Raw genomic sequence first — 18138 nt, forward strand, 5'->3', positions numbered from 1 at the left:
AAGATGTTACTTTGAGTAAGTAGAAGAAAATTTTTGTCTCTTTTTTGGGTTTTTGAAGAAATGATGGATGCCATTTAGTGGTGTTTCAGTTTTGCTAATCCCCAGTAATTGGCACATGTGCTTATAATCCCTAATGTGTTGTTCAATGCGTCACTAGTTTGATTTCTGATACTTTTGCAGCAAAAATATTGTATGGGTTCTACTATTGATTTAAATCCTCCAGGATCTACTGTTAAATTTAAAAAAAAAAAACATGTGTTGCCATCACAGTCAGATATTGTGACTGTAGAGAACTGTTTCTTTTCTTTTTTTTCTTTTTTTTTTTGTAGTCCTTTTTGAATCGTCGGTTTAATGTTCCTCTTTACGTGAAAACAGCTGCTTCCCGCCTTGTCTAGTGATCAGAGGAGTCTGACTGCGATGAGGTGGTCTCGGGTTCGAATCCCGGCTTGGGCATGGATGTACTTTCTCTCTCCTGTCCTTGTCCTTTCTTTGCGTGAATGTGTTGTTGTGCTAAGAATGGTTGCCCACCCTATAAACCGGTCCCTATGGCATGTGTGTACTGTGGAAGTCGGACTTCACACCAAAATACGGTATAGTTGGAAAAGTGAAGCAGCGCACCCCAAATTGCCAGCCTAGCTGGCACAAAACAACAACATGTGAAAACAGCTGTAATTCTTGAAATTGAAACTGCATGCCGACGGATGAAACAGCAATAATCATGATATTTTTTTCATGTAACATTCCAAATTTTTATTTCTCTAAAATACGTTTTTAACGTTAAGGTGTGTAATTTAACATTAATTTATGTAAAATTATCAACTCTAAATTAACATTAGTTATGTTTCTTATGATGACGAAATTTGTATGTAATCTAAAAGTGAAAAATAAAGTGATTTTCCAGTTTTATTAACATGTGCCAATCACTGGGTCACAAGGTGTCATACACTGGGGTATCAGGTGCTAATTACTGATGATTTTGGTAACTTTTTATACAAACATTTTTATAAGAATATCTAATCAAATATTTTTGCTTTTAGTGAACTGAATAGATGCACAGATGTGCATTTTTTGATACAAAAATATTTACAAGTAAATATTTCTTTTCTAAGAAATGAAAACAGAGGTAAGTTTAAGGACAAACTCTTAAAGTGCCAATTACTGGGGTTGTTACCCTACTACAGGATTTTTAGAAAGTTCATTTTGTATCCAGTATTTAAATTTTACCTTGTTAGTGTGTGAAATTCCCTATGGCCTCTTAATGACCTTTAACAATTTCAGTAATGAGCTTTTAAAAATATTCCTTTAAATACTAGACTTATTTATTTATTGAAATAAATGAAAAAGTGAAAGGACTTTTAATATTTTTACAAATTCTTTAAGACTTATACTTGGGTCATTCCATACAGATTCAACGGATGAGTGCACTCGACCATTTTTAATTTTTTTGAAACTCATATCCCAAAAAGATGCATATGAATGATGTTTAAAACCACTTTTATTTTTTCTCTAACCTTAACCCTTGATTTTTTAGGGGTCATCAAAAGTGATTTTCGCAGTCGAAAATGGGACTTTTAGACGTTAATGTATACGTTTAGACATTAATGTCCCGCAGTCAAAAATGGGACGTTAATGTATTTTGGCCAAAATCTATTTGAATTACATTTATGGCAGTTAATTTTATGCTTTGATGTTAATGTGCATAAGATGAGAGTCTCACATGCTGAGTTACGTGACTGTAATTGAATAGTAAAAATAATGGCAACAGGTTAAAGTTCAAGGTCAAATGTAAAATTTTTACTCATTTCAAAGGGTCATAACTCGCTTAGGGGACGAAAACACAAAATGAAATATGGCAAAAATTAATCACTGGAGTCACACTAATGAGAAAATATAGCTGTAATTGTGTGTTTGTTTACCCTTATAAATTACAGTCCCTCAAAGATCAGGAAATCGAGAAAAATGACATTTTTAGATCCCTGTAAACCAAAAGGGGATGGAATTAAAAATGAAATTTCTTGGCCAATTGAATATTCCATTCAAGTACTATACATGTTATATATATTGTTTTGTGTATTTGGTTTGTAAAAATGATATAGGTCTTTGAAATTGAGCAATTTTGCTAGTTAATTCACGCACTAAAACAGAAATAAAAAGTGTAAAAACTTCATTGCACCTTCTTAAATTACGTATATTGTGCCCTATGTAATATATTATACTGAAAAACATATTGTAAGTATAAAAATAATTATTTTAATTTGATAACTTAGAAATATTTGGACATAAATGAGTAGTTCATACATGATTGACAGCTTAAGTAGTTAATTTATAGACTATCTACACACACAAATTTTCAATACAAACAAACATATGCTCTGTACATTAACTTATGTAACTTGCCTAAACACGTGCAAAAGCATTATCGACATAGTTGAAAGGGAAAAAAAGGTGCGTTTTTCATTTCTTGCTTCAGTGTAGTTTTAAGAAAATGAACGCACACAGTAGTACTATAGTTCTGGTGGTGACACAGCATGTGGCGTACTGAAATACCTTACTCAAATACACAACAAAAATAGAAAGAACTTTCTTAATTTATGTAATCACGAAACGGATGTCAACTTGAGAGCTGAATGGCATTTCTATGCAATATCACACGGTAATGGACATTGTAACCGTAAAAAGAACTGATACTACTAAGACTAGCTTGCAAAGAACTACCAGAAGTCTCATTTTAATTCCTACAGAAATGTATACCTTTTGCATTTTTGCTACTAAACATTATATTTTTTTGTTGGTGTAGCAATGCGCGTCGGGTAAAGCTAGTAAGAAATAAAAAATGCACTTTTTAAAATTTAAATTTTGTATGTATAATGTTTTTGCATTTGTTTAAGGCAATTTGGATATGTTAATATACAGAGCATATAATTGTGTGTATTGAAAATTTGTGTGTGTAGATATATTAAGTAGTCTATAAATGAACTACTTAAGCTATCAATCAAGTATGAACTACTCATTCATGTCCAAATATTTCTAAGTTATCAAATTAAAATAGTTTTTTTTTTATACTTAAAATATGTTTTTTAGGTATAATATATTATATAGGGGCCATTTAAGAAAGTTAAATGAAGATTTCACACTTTTTATTTCTGTTTTAGTGCGTAAATTAACTATCAAAATTGCTCAATTTCAAAGACCTGTATCTTTTTTACAAACCAAATACACAAAACGATATATATAACATGTATAGTACTTGAATGGAATATTCAATTGGCCAAGAAATTTTATTTTTAATTCCATCCCCTTTTGATTTACAGGGGTCTAAAAATGTCATTTTTCTCGATTTTCTGATCTTTGAGGGGCTGTAATTTGTAAAGGGTAAACAAACACAAAATTACAGCTATATTTTCTCATTAGTGTGACTTCAGTGATTAGTTTTCGCCATATTTAATTTTGTGTTTCCGTCCCCTAAGCGAGTTATGACCCTTTAAAATGCGTAAAACTTTTACACTTGACCTTGAACTTTAACCTGTTGCCATTATTTTAATTATTAAGTTACAGCCACGTAACTCAGCATGTGAGACTATCATCTTATGCACTTTAACATCAAAGCATAAAATTAACTGCCATAAATGTAATTCAAATAGATTTTGGCCAAAATGCAAAGATCTAAAAGTCCCATTTTTGACTGCGAAAATCACTTTTGATGACCCCTAAAAAATCAAGGGTTAAGGTTAAAGAAAAAATAAAAGTGGTTTTAAACATCATTCATATGCATCGTTTTTGGATATGAGTTTCAAAAAAATTAAAAATGGACGAGCGCACTCATCCGTTGAATCTGTTTGGAATGACCCACTTAAAACAGAAATTAAGGTAATCAGTACAGTAAAACTATAACATAAAAATGTTTCACTATTTTTAAACTTTAAAGTGGTGCAAAAATAAAAGCCATGCAGAAATTCATCTATATAGATACCAAGTTTTGAGCAATGTTTTGTTTCTAAAATTAATATTCACAGTTTAAACTTCATTTTTTCTTAGTTGAAAATACTGGTTCCAGGGATGCTTAACAAGGGGGTTATATCATTGTTTATTGTTGATTAGTTTTCATAATTTGTTTTTATTTATAATTTTTTAGTTAATTATTAATGCTATGTTTTTATATGTTTATAAAGGCTAAAAGCAATAAAGAACTGATGGCTTTTCTCTTCAATGATTTCTTGCTTCTAACACAACCATTTAAAGAGCTGGGGAAAATCACAAACGTCTTTACATCTGAAAGAGCTATGAGTTCACTGTATAAAATGTACAAAAAAGTAAGTTTTTAGCAAAAATTTTATTTAATGGTTATTTGTTTCATTAATTCATTCGCCTATTGTTTATATTTTTCTAATTTTTCAACTAACTGACTAAATTAGTTGTAAGTACATTTGATACCTACTGGGTTGCTTTGGTATGGGTCTCATATGAATTTTTCCCGAGTTTATGAAAATAAAATTTGTTATGGCAGTTACTTATTATTATTTATTTTTTTATTAACATTATTAATATTTCATTTAAATTTCTTTTATTGCTTAGTAAGTGATTGATGGTTTATTTATAATATGTTGTATTGAAAAGCTGTCACATAAGAGTGTACTCATATTGTATGTTTTGTTAAATAAGTTGAAACTCCACTGTAAATATTGCAAAATACATGAATTAATGAATGCCCCTCACAGTTGCAACAAGGTAACTCCGCCACTGTAGTCCATTGCTTACATTTGAAATCATTTGAGGAAGTGAGAAGCAAAGGGATGCACGTGGACTATTTTAAGTTTCGAGTAAAACACGTTTAAAGATCAGATCCTAGATCGACTTTCATTGAAATTTTTTTCTAAATCATGCTGTGCAGCAACACCTACCAGGGTTACTAGTACAATCTCTTGCCCCAAGACAGAGGAGAGGTTCACCTACCATTTGTACTGGTTATCTCCAAATTTTTAATTTTGCCGCTTACATCCCTTTGCTTCTCACTACCTCTGTTAAACTGTGAGCTTTTAAAAGTGCTTAGCTTATTAACTTTAAGTGGAAGCTCAACCAGGACGTATGATACTTCTTGAAAAAACATATTTATCTTGTGCAACAGCATGAAGAGCCAAATTTAAAAAGTAACTTGTTTATTATGGCTATGATATATACAATGACATGTTAAAGGAAATATTGAGAATACGCTCTTTACATTATTAAGTTGCTCATAATACTTTAAATGACTTCTGAATCTAACATTCTAAGTCAAAGTATGAAACGTTAAACATACTGAGCTATAATATTCATATCAAGAGCAGTAAGCCGAAACTATCGGCAAAAACGGACAGACTCAACTGAGCAGCCGAAAGCAACAACCAAGTCTGACTTGGGTTGCAAATTGAAAAGGGAAGAGAATGAAGCAAAGTGCCGGGAGCTTAAATGCTACCGGTAATTTGCATATTCTGCTGACGCGATCTTGTTGCAAGAAGGAATGAACGAATGAAAAAAACCTAATGCAAATTAAGGTTGCCAACACTTTTGGAAAATAATTTACTTCCTTTCGTAACAATGGCCCGCCTCTTGCAATCAAGATCGTATCAGAACATAATGCAATAAAAATAACAATTTAAATTAAAATATTTCATTTCAGCATCTTGACTTGAAATTCTGGCACTGCAAAAATTAAAGTCCTTAGAACAGCACTTTTTCTTTTTTTTTTTTCAAAAAAATCAAACAAGTTGATCTGTTGACCCGCATCGGCTCCAGCGAACTTTGAAGGATCCAGAGGACATCAATATTATATTGGGAATGACAACATCAAAAGTCCTACTCGTGCTGTTGCGTTTAAACGCTCCAGAATTTCCAGATACATGAAAACAAATGACAACAGTCAGTAACAAAGTATGAACATTTTTACAAAAAAATTTGCCAAAGTACACATGGAAATGTAATTGGACTTCGCATTTTTTTTTTTTTTTCATTTTAAAAAATTTCTTCTGAAAAAGTTTAACTTAATTTTGTTCAAAGGTTTTGTAAAAATATCCGCGAAATATTGTTAGGATTCCTGGCTTTCACCCAGGCGGCCCGGGTTCGATTCCCGGCATGGGAACCAGACACTGCAAACAAAAATCGATTCTTGCTTCTTTCTTTTGAAGCATCTCGCTTTCGTATGGCCGCATTTCCCGCAAAAACTACATTTTATTTTGTTTTTCTGTCCCGCTTTAATGGAAGTTTGAAAAGCTATAGCCGATGACTCAGAGTCCTTTTGCACTAATTTTAAACGAGATTCTTCAGCAAGTAATTCAGTCAAAATTTTATCAAACGTAAATTCATCTTCTTTCCATCTGTAAATTGACTGTACAATCTGCCCAAATTCAGCAGGCAAGTAACGAATCAACTGGAAAGACTGATAATATGACGGGATAGGTTTTCCCAAATCCTCTAACTGTTTGATAAGAGTTTTTAGTCGACTTGCATAGATATCAACCTCTTCACCTAACTCAATGTGACAATTGAAAAACTGATCTGTCAAATCAATAATTCATGCACGAGAGTCTGGTCGGAAATGCAGTTCTAATTTCTTCCATGCTTGAGAAGGATCATCAATCTGATTTATCAAATTCTTGTATTCATCAGATATGTGCAAATAGATTAAACTATATGCTTTGTCTCTGCGTTTACAAAAGTCTGAAGTTTGCGGTGAATCTTTACCTGGCTCTTTTTCAACTTCGGTAACTAATCTCCAGCAATTTTTGCTCATTAACAAGGCTTTCATATCGTTTAGCCATGTGGAATAATTTTCCCTATTTAATTTCGAGATTTCCATGTTGAGAAAAATAATTATCTGGCCCGCCGTCTGATAGACTTCTGTATCACGTTCGATGTTGAAAAAAAATTTAAGAATTTACGCATACCATCTCGTCAGGTTGGGCAAACGGCCCATAACCGATTTGTTAAACTGTGAGCTTTTAAAAGTGCTCAGCTTATTAACTTTAAGTGGAAGCTCAACCAGGACGTATGATACTTCTTGAAAAAACATATTTATCTTGTGCAACAGCATGAAGAGCCAAATTTAAAAAGTAACTTGTTTATTATGGCTATGATATATACAATGACATGTTAAAGGAAATATTGAGAATACGCTCTTTACATTATTAAGTTGCTCATAATACTTTAAATGACTTCTGAATCTAACATTCTAAGTCAAAGTATGAAACGTTAAACATACTGAGCTATAATATTCATATCAAGAGCAGTAAGCCGAAACTATCGGCAAAAACGGACAGACTCAACTGAGCAGCCGAAAGCAACAACCAAGTCTGACTTGGGTTGCAAATTGAAAAGGGAAGAGAATGAAGCAAAGTGCCGGGAGCTTAAATGCTACCGGTAATTTGCATATTCTGCTGACGCGATCTTGTTGCAAGAAGGAATGAACGAATGAAAAAAACCTAATGCAAATTAAGGTTGCCAACACTTTTGGAAAATAATTTACTTCCTTTCGTAACAACCTCATATGTTGATTTTATGTCTGCAGGTTTGAAAAAGTCGATTGCTCTTTAAAAAAAGGTCAAATATTTAAACGTATTTTGTAAGAAAAGCTTTGTATTCTGAAATTCAATTTGGCAAAAACTTACAATGTTGTTGCACTTTGTAGAGAATTAGAGCTAATACATCTTAAATGATGGAAGTTTATGTATTGGTTTTGCTGGTTTATATATCAGGTAAATGCATATCAGCATTCCCCCCCCCCCTCCTGTAAATGATTATCATGCAATCATTAAACTTGTTGAAGAGAGCTTAATTTCTACACGACTAAGTTTGAACTTTGAATTCAAGAAATAATCAGTTTTTTAGAATTGGCAAAGAAAAAATCAACTGATGAAGGAGTAGAATTTACATTCATTTTCAAAATAAAATCTTTCTGCACCTGTAAAAACTTTAAAAATCAATCTAAAAGATAATAATATCTGAAAACTGACACGAGTTTAAAATGTTTTATAGTTGTCTTACAATTTTACCTTTACACTTATGAAGAAATCTTCATGATGTTCACTCCTAATAAAAGTTTGTTTAATAGTTTGATAAAGCAGCAAATGGTTTCTGTTGCAGCCAATATTTTTGAACGGAGTCTCAGTAAAGTGCACTGATGTTGAAAATAATCAAGACGATACAACCTTTTTTGTCTGCTATTCTGAGTCAGAACGAATTCATTTCCGTGCTTCAACCACAACTGAAAGGTCAGTAATGGTATTCTTTATATCCTGTACACAAAAATTATTCACTGTATTTGAATCAAAAATTTGTAAATGCAGTCACGCCGATTTATAGTGAAGCGGTGTATTACAAATTCATGACTGTAACGAATAGCTTCAATTCCCCTTCAGGTTCTATGCTGTATTTTTTAAACTTTTTATATTGAAATTACAGCCATAACGATTTTTTTTCTGTCCCTTTTGGCTTTATGAGCCGATTGTATAATGTTTCAAAAAACACATTCAATTATTTTGAGATCACAGATATTGTTTCCATCAGTAGATAAAATGGAGATTATACATCTATTTATGCTTAAGTAAAGACTTAGTAAAGCACCAAAGTGTGTACATGAAATTTTAATTACACATCAATTATTTATCTGTGATCTAATTCTTTGGTAAATAAACTGGGTTGCTATCCTAGTAGGGATTGAAAAAAGTTAGTTTGAAATCACAAAATAGGTGAAAAAATTGTAAAAAAAAGTTAGTGTAATATAAATAATCACCTGCAAATGTATTTGTAAAAAAAAAAAAAAAACACTGGTTTTTAGAATTGGGAAATCTTGTTAGTACATTTAGAAGAGATAACTGTTCATGGTAACTGTTAGGAGAGAGATTGTTCATGGTATTAAGTTTTATTTTTAAAAAATCAAAGATGTTGCTTTCTTTTCTTATATAAATAAAATCTCCCTCCCCTTTAATTGCATGCACTTTATTTAATCTTTTAAATTTCCTCATACCTAAATTACACTAATCCTGAATTCATTCAGAGTGTTGGAGTTTCAATGTGTTTTTGTTGTAATGCTTTGGGGAATACTTTTAATTACCAGTTTCATTTTATTAAGTACTTTATGCCTCAATATTGTAGGCAATTATGGTTGAAGAAAATTGAGCTAGCTGCTAGTAACTTTTCTGAAGTTGAGAAGAAAAACTTAAATAATCAAAGAATAAGTAAGTATTATTTGTGCCTTTGATTCGTTGGCTCTTTATGATTTTATGTGAATATTAGTTTTATTTATTAACCATTTTCTTACTTTTCTGTTGCAGTGAGATCTCAAGCTATACAAGGTGTGGGTAGATTATTAGTTGTAGTTGTTGAAGCTATGAATCTGAGAGCATGCTCAAATGGTATGAACCAATATTCATTAATTATTTAATACCAGTGTTTGACTTACAGTGGAATAGTGTAAACTATTTAAAAGTAATCCTACTGTTAGAATATATATGTGTGTGTGTGTGTAACTTCTTGAACTCTTTCTCTCAGTAATTAGATAATTAGTAACTAAGATTTTTAAAATGCAAAATGACATCCTTTTGATGTCAACATGGTGTTAAATATGTTTTGAATGAAACTGATATAGAAATATTTCAAAAGAAGAGAAACTTCAATAGCTCAAATTTAAAGCTATATTTTTTGAGAATATTTTAAACCAATTTTCACCTTGAACATAGAAGATTAAAGTATAGGGCTCGACCAATGGCATTTTTTGGCCGATGGGCCGATGCCGATTGTTGGCCGATTGTTCAAAGATGGCCGATTGTTTTCCTCCAAATGGCCGTTTGCCGATGGCCGATGGCAAAAAAAAAAAAAAAATCAAACAGAAATAAATTGATAAAATTGTCAGGGATTTAAAAGATCGTTGATTCATTTCACTTTACTTCCGTTCTACGAATAAGGAATTGTAATCACAAAAAAAAATCAGATTTTGACCTAAATTTCTATTTTACGATCACCCAATTTAAACTTCACAAGTTTTTTCGGCACATCTGCTGTACATGCATATGTACCTAAGAACATATAGATGACCGAAATATCCATTTTGAACGCCTCCTCAGTTAATTATCGCAAATTCTCTAGTGATGTCTTCATGCGCGTAAACTTGCGTCACTCAAAAACTTTATGAAATAGTAAGTTGAAAACTCATATGTACGTATTATAATCTAAAAGTTAGAGGACAAGTTGTATAAAACCTTACCCTGAATAGTTCACATTACCGAAGCACATCGATCTACAAAGTAGTCACCTATATATATACAAGTTGAACATATAACTAAGATTTCAGAAAAAGATTGTAATGATGTATGGATTTAGGAACACTAAACATAGTTAAAAAACATTAAACTATGTTGTTTAATTATTCCAAAAAAAAAAAATAATAATAATAATAATAAAACAATGAAACCTTCAACAAATTACGCAAATAAAGTGGAAAGATTGCACGTAGACATTTTTTAGTCATCAAATTAAACAAAAAAGGTAACAGATAAATTACAATATTAAATCATAATAGGAATATTTTTATACTTATTTAAAATTTATGAATAGAAAATTTTGCATTTTTCAGAAAACTAAAACATTGACATAAATTTTGCTGAAAAAGAAAAAGCCATGAAAAGAGCAAGGTTCTCAAAATGCTGCTACAATAAACAAACTCAATATTTACACCAAGTTAATAACTGAATACATATACTACTTGATCTGTTGTTTGCATCTGTTGATTGTTTGATCTTTTATGAAGCTTTACAAACATGTTCAAATTAAATTGTTCACTATAACAATAATTTTCTGAAATTTAAAAAATTACATAATAGAAAAACCTTGAAACTTTTCCATAAGAAGCGAAAATAAGTTATTCATTGATTTTATATAAATACATTAAAATAGTTACTTACGACAGAAAAAAAATCGATCGCAAAAAAGGTGGCGCATTACAAAATGGGGGGGGGGGGTCACCCTCTGATTTTGCAGTAACACACACTTCGGCCCCAACCTTGGCCTAATTTTTTTTAGTACAGAACTGCTAAAACCAACGCATTGGAAGAGTTTCTGAATCTATTTCAGCACTTCCAAAAAAAAAATTCAAAAGTCTCTTCGATTTCCGAATAATTTCACCATTCAAAACGTCTTTAATCAATTTCTAACATTAATGCTCTAAATTCTTTCTAAACAATAGATAAAGTTTTTGAAAAAAATCTCTAATTTTATGAATGGTGTTAGTTTTAAACAACTCAAAAGTACAACTAGAGTTTAATTTCAAAAATTGAGGGAGTGGGAGGAAAGGCACGCAAGTGTTCTCGAAAATTGAAAAAATAGTCGTAAAAAATAGAGTTCAAAATAATCATAAACATGGCCAGAAAAAACCTTTTAAAACTTGCAACCGAGTTTGTTTTGACGTGCAGTGGCGGATTTAAAATTTAGCAAATGTTGCAATTGCGTGAGAGGCACCATAACCATAGTGGCACCGTAGGAGTTAGAAAAATGCTTGTGATAAATGTTTTACAACTTCTGTGATAGGGAAATAGAGCCTCAAAATGTATTTCAACGGGCCCCAAACTTGTAACTCCGCCGAAGCGATACAGAAAAGACTGCATTACTGTGATTTATATTACAAATTATCAAAAATACCCGGCGTTGCCTGGGTCAGTCATAATTGCGGGAAACAATCGCTACTTTCTTTCGTTTTCTGTTTTAACTGAAAGAACTCAAAACACATCGCTTTGACGTGGTTAAAAATTGAGCTTCTTCCTTACCCATAAAAGTAAAATAGCAATAAGTATAAAGAACGAACAAATATTAATTTAGAAACGAAAGCACGAATTTAAGCATATAAAAATTTGAAGAATTTCCAAAATACGAACTAACAAAAACAAAGATCACTAAAAAAAACCGTGCGCTTTATTTAATTAAATAGTACACACACAAAAAAAAAAGCTCTCTACTAGGTTTCTTTAAGGGTGCAAAAAGTAGAGTTTCCAAAAGTTTAAATGACTTTAAACTCATGTTTGCTCCGGAGAAACCTTGATTCAAAATTTTCATTATGATTACTTTTAATATTGCTGTTGTTAGGCAACGAATTTTTGTAACAATGGGTTTTATATTCGCGACTCCAGAGCTCGAATACGCTACCTTGCGGTGAAAAACCAATGCTAAAGAAAAAGGTAAGACATTCCATTCCACGTGTTTTCTTTGGGGTAAACTACAGGCTTCTAGCAATTTGTGGTGTAATGTAATTTCAGAAGAATAGAAAAGAAGGCTTCTCACAAACACGATGAAAAATTAATGTCATTCACTACGCGTCAAAGCAAGTTTTACGGTATTTTTTTGTTTTGCCTTTTTCATCCGCCATTAGACAGTGGCTGCTGTGCCCCCTATAGTTTATTGGAGTTGCGAATTTAATCATTTAATGGGGAAATTATATGAAATTTACTGTTTTCCACCATAACTTTTTAAAACTAAGTTTATAAGGAATAAATTGTAGCCTAAGTTGCTCCCGGATAATATAGCTATATATGGTGAAAAAATTATTAAAATCCGTCCAGTACTTTTGAAGTTTACCCCCGGACATCCCCATAGAAGCAGCCATATATATATATATATATATATATATATATATATATATAAATGAATGTTTGTCTGTATGTCATCCATGAACTCAAAAACTACCCGGCAGATTTGGCTGAAACTTTCACCGTTTGTTATGTTTGGTACTGGGAATGTTTATAGACCAGTTCGAAAAAAATCCGATCGATAGTTCCTTTTTTATTCCAATTTAAGTCACAATTCATTGTATAAAAACAAATAAAATAAAAGGCTGCAGAAATTAATTCGCGTGAAAGATCTCATTGATAAGAAGTTAACTGTTGCCATTTTTCTTGAGTTTGAACAAATAAATTCTTTCTTTACTGTTTTATGGCTTTTCATGCAACGGGGGGATTTAAAACTTTTTCTATTTGAAATTTTTAGCGATTGATTGATCTTGCAAACAGGGTGAGTACAAAATTTGAGTATAGTCACGGCTTCACTTGATACCTGGACCGATTATTATGAAAATTGCTATATATGTGTATTTTTCCACGGAGAAGGTGCATAATATGCTCATTGAAGCCACTCACCACCAGGTGGCACTGCAGAATAGCAACTTCTGCCCCGTTCAACCGATTGTCATGAAAATCAGTATAATGATGTATTTTTTTGTTGGCGTAGCAACGCGCGTCGGGTACAGCTAGTTTATATATAAAGATGAGGATACAACTCCTAAGAAAGCAATAAATGTCATGCTTGCTCCGGAGAAGCCTTGATTCAAAATTTTCATTGTGATTACTTTTAATATTGCTGTTGTTAGGCAACGAATTTTCCTAACAATGGGTTTTATATTTAATCATAACATGGGGAAATTACATGAAATTTAATGTTTTCTACCATAACTTTTTAAAACTAAGTTTTTAAGGAATAAATTATAGCCTAAAATGCTCCCTGATGATGTAGCTATCTATGGTGAAAAAATGGTTAAAACCTGTCCAGTAGTTTTGAAGTTTACCCCTGACATCCCCACAGAAGTAGCCATTTATGTATATAGATATCGAAAAATTAAGAATTACCGTCGGCTCAACCGGAATCTAACAAAATGACACAAAAACCGGTTTTGCCATCTCATATTTGTTTCCAAGGTGTCCAATTCGGCAATATATTACCAAATGATCGTCAGTCTGAGACGCTATATTAGGTTTGCATTGAAATAAGTAATTAATAGCCACAAAAAATGAGTAAACAGGCTTTTCAGAACACCCGATCGAAAACAAAAAGGGAAGTGCACAACTGGAAGTGCACACCCCACATGCGAAAATTATCCTTCTACAGCTTACGATTTTTGAGTTATGACTTATGAGAGGTACATATGTACATTAGGGTGGGCCGAAATAAGCCGAAAAAATTTTTTTTTCGAAATCAATTTTTGGATAGCGCGCAAAAGTTGCGTAGTGAGCTAGTTAGCACTCACAAAAAATTTCTTGGATATTAAAAAATATCTAGCCGGCGCTATTTGACCCTGAAAAACCGAAAAAAAAGAGAAAAATGAATTTTTGTCGAAATTTTTTTTAAAAAATAAATTTCAAATATTTTGCTGGAATGCACCGAAAATGTTATATAATGAGCCAATTCGAGCCCATAAAATGTTTCATTGATTTTAATGAGCACTTAACCGCTCCTTTCCGACATCAAAAATTGGAAAAAAATGAAAAAATATTGAATTTCTTTAAAAACCAATGTGGAAATCATTTTTCAAAATTAAATCATAGACTAATGAATTAAATAGCGCCATTAATCATAGTAAATATTATCATGCAATAGTATCATACATTTTCGAGAACTACATATATAGATAATAAAAATTTTAAAAAAGAAATCTTCAAATTTGATTTATAATACCTCATGCATAATGAATATTATTTTTTGGAATAATATTGTCCCTTGTCATCAACTGATGGAAGATCTTTCCTAGCTTGAAGTTTAGCACGAATGTATCCATCTCGTGCAGTTTCACCACGAACTTTTATTGCAGCTTCGGTTATTAGTTTCACACAACGTTTCACAGCTTGCGTGTGACAGGGAAATTTCTCGAAAGTAAACTCTGTAGAATGTTCTTTGCACATTTCTTTCCATTGTTGGTCTTTTAGATGCATTGTAAGAGGTGGCTCTGTTACAACACAGTTTGCCCAATCAACTAAATCAACATAATCAACGGCTTCAAAATTGAGTTTAGGACGCTCAAAAAATCGTACACCATCCGAGCTCTTCGTCTTCTTATTTCTGGAGTTCAGAATGCGCCTAACCGCTAATTATCGAATGTATTTTCTTGAGTCAAACAACATTGTCAACAGTAGCTGTTCAGGATGAGCGAAATATGCAGAACTTTAAAAATTATCTCCATAACGTTGTCTGGAAACTGCCTTGCAAGAGAAATCATTTTCCAAAAATGTTGGGCGCGGTACTGGCAGTTCGGTTTCATTTTTATTTCAAACCACATTGGAGCATAAACTAAAATTACATACTTTACAAGCATTGTAAAGTTTTCTGATGGAGTTGGAGTGCCTATATGCAAGCGTAACAAACGGTTTGTAGTTGTTAGTCATCGCGCATGACTGACTGAGTTTGCCTGGGCTACTGTCAGCCACGCTTGAAGGACAACTACCATCTTTTATGGCAAGACAGATTCTATACAAATATTGTTGTTCAGTACTTAATTTTTTTATATTTTCCATGTTCAAAACCAGAAGATTGCAGTCAATTTTATCAAATTTGACCACCGGATTTTTTTCACAATCTCTAAGAAGTTGTTCGATAGCTCCAGAATATGAATGTGGCCACTTTGAGCAACCGTCCAATTCCAGTATAAGATGCCTCAGTGGCAACTCATTGGGGACATTGCACACAAGAGAGAACCCCTTTAATTGCTTAATTCCCAGCTATGGAGGTGTAGAATTACAGCATTTCTTGTCGGGGGGTTTTGTCTCTTAAGTGGGTTATAAAGTCGAGAGGAAGAAATGGCTTGAGAAAAAGAAGAATACTTGCTTTCAATTCATTAATTAGTTTAAAAGGACTTCAGAGGATTCACATTTTTTTAATACTCAAGGGCTCTATTTGTCAAATATATATAAAATAGTTATAAAATAATCTTAGGAATAATAGAAGTAGTTGAGCGCCGTTTATTATCCAGGAGAAACAATTGGAACCGAAGATTAAAAAATTAGCATCTTATGTAACTATTTTTTATTTGAGTGTGTGCATTTTTTAAAATTGGCGTACAAATGTCGCATAAAATTGATTGAATTTTCACTGTTTTTTCTAAGTAACGTATTGCGTAACATTTCAGTACTTACTTATTTCGAAACTACTTTTAATTTTTTTTTTTTTTTTCATTTTTCCAGTGTTTTAGTCTTAAAGGAGCGTAGCTAAATATTCTATGAAATGTATAAAAGTCTTTGAGGATTTCAACTAATTCACTGACAGATACTTCTAATGTTTGCTGAAAATAGCTTCAAACTTTTATTTTCGACCCCCACCTTTTTTTTTTTTTTTTTTTGAAATAAGTGCATTTTTGCCCTTTTTTTTCAGTTTTTCAAGGTAAAATAGCGCCGGCTAAATATTAAAGAAATTTAGCGAAATTTTTTATGGGTAATAACGGGCCCATATAGCAACTTTTCCGCACTATCCAAAAACAGATTTCCAAAAAAAAGTTTTTTCGGCCCACCCTAATGTACATCCAGCAGCAAGGAACAACTCAATAATAAACTTGTTTGGTACTTGAATGCAGTGTTAAAAACTCTTTCAGGGGTGACTAAAATAGAAATTCATATTGAAATTTAGTAAACAATTTTATATGAAAACAACCTTTACTTTGTATTAAAAAGTAAAACATCAAAGGTCCTTTTTTTTTTCAAAAACATCGGCCAGTTCCATCGGCTTTTCGATGTTTTTAAGGCCGATGGGCCGATGTTTCCTGCAATTTAGCATCGGCCGCCGATGCCGATGGATAAATTGTTGAACAATCGGTGCCGATGCATCGGTCGAGTCCTATTAAAGTAGCTTCTAGGACATGTTGGTTTTTCTTTTCCAAGTTTGGTAATAATGTTTTTGATACAGATGCTGTTAAAACAGGTCAATTTTCAGGTAGTTTTCATAACACTGACCAGAGAAAAATAAAAAAATAATCAAATTGTATCACAAGAACTAATATTTTGAAAACCCTGACCCTGATTCCTGACCTTATACTAAAATTAACTTTGCGGGAACACATATAAAATTTAAATACATTTAAAATTTCTATAGATAGCATGGCAAAAATGTAAAAGGAAACATAATCACAACTAGTAAAATTTGCTAGTCGCAAAAGCAGAATTTAATTCGCTAATAAATAGAAACTGGCAAACATAAAAATTTTGAAACCAGTGAGCTCTCTTTTCTGGTTGGCCAACAATGATTGTTACTAATCGAGGGAATAAAGGCTTAGATTGTATTTAAAATTTGCTAATAAGGTTATATTTTGAGTTCTATACTACTTGAAAGTACAAAACAAATTCTATCGGACACAAAAAAATTTCGTTCTTCCAATTGATGCTAACATGCTAAATCAAGGACAGATACAAGGGAGGGATGGTGGGGACAATCACCCCCTCCTTGAGCCTAGGTACAGGAACTTTCTTCAGGTATATTTACGATATTAAAATTCTAAAAATTCAATTTTACATAATCTTCAATGCCGTAAGGAGAAAGGAAACTCTTCCCCAAAATTCAAATCTTGAAAACTTTCTTCGGGATTTTTTTCTGAATTGAAGTTTCAAAACCTCAATTTTAGACGATCTTAGATGATATTGGAGTAGAGATAGGTTCAAGGGCTCTCAGTGAACATTTTTTGAAGGAAACCTAAATGTAGGACATTTTTTATTACATACTAGTGGTTTTAAAAATTCAGGTTTTTAATTTTAAATGTCATACAAATTAAAGAAAAGTTTATCCTTAGAATTGGATACTCATGTAAGCACAATGTAACCAGAAAGTGATAACATATTTCAGTGCAGCTGAAAGTATTTTAAATTTTCTTTCATCTCTAGATTATTTTTAAGAAACTATGGAAATTTTAGCACTGAACTAATCATGTAAAAAATCACATTGTGTTTGATGAAAAATATGGTTGCAAACTGACTCACTAAAGTGATATTTATAAAGTTTTTCACATGGCTGCCTCAAAGCAGCTCCTGTAATTGAAATAACAAGACCATCAGAGAATGGAAAGCTTATTATGGCAGTGACATCACTTGTACAGTTAGTATTTAGCTTTTTTTTTAAATTTTGTAATTAATTCTGTAAAGCTAAGCTTATATTTTCCAAATACTATTATGGTTTTGGTTACTTTCACTGTTAGTTTTGGAGAGAAAAAAAATTAATTTGATTAAAATATCATTAAGTTAAAAAAAAAATCCTTTCCTCTGTTCAACTATATCATTCCAGTTTTTCATTAACTGACATGCTCTATATTTCTTAGCTATGATTACAATTGGTAGTGATTTGACTTTCTGATATTGATTTCAAAAGATTTTCAATAGGCTG

General features: G+C 32.0%; 1 protein-coding gene across 1 annotated transcript in view; it reads left to right on the top strand.

The window, feature by feature from the left end:
• Window positions 1–18138, top strand: part of LOC129216044 (intersectin-1-like) — a 178647-nt gene that overhangs the window by 143464 nt on the left and 17045 nt on the right. The window contains exons 36-39 of the mRNA XM_054850189.1: window positions 4170–4310; window positions 8113–8240; window positions 9124–9206; window positions 9303–9383. Of these exons, the coding sequence (XP_054706164.1) occupies window positions 4170–4310; window positions 8113–8240; window positions 9124–9206; window positions 9303–9383 (433 nt within the window). The remainder of the gene's footprint in view (window positions 1–4169; window positions 4311–8112; window positions 8241–9123; window positions 9207–9302; window positions 9384–18138) is intronic.

The sequence above is a fragment of the Uloborus diversus genome, chromosome 2 (assembly GCF_026930045.1).
Source record: "Uloborus diversus isolate 005 chromosome 2, Udiv.v.3.1, whole genome shotgun sequence".
In the NCBI taxonomy this organism is placed as follows: domain Eukaryota; kingdom Metazoa; phylum Arthropoda; class Arachnida; order Araneae; family Uloboridae; genus Uloborus; species Uloborus diversus.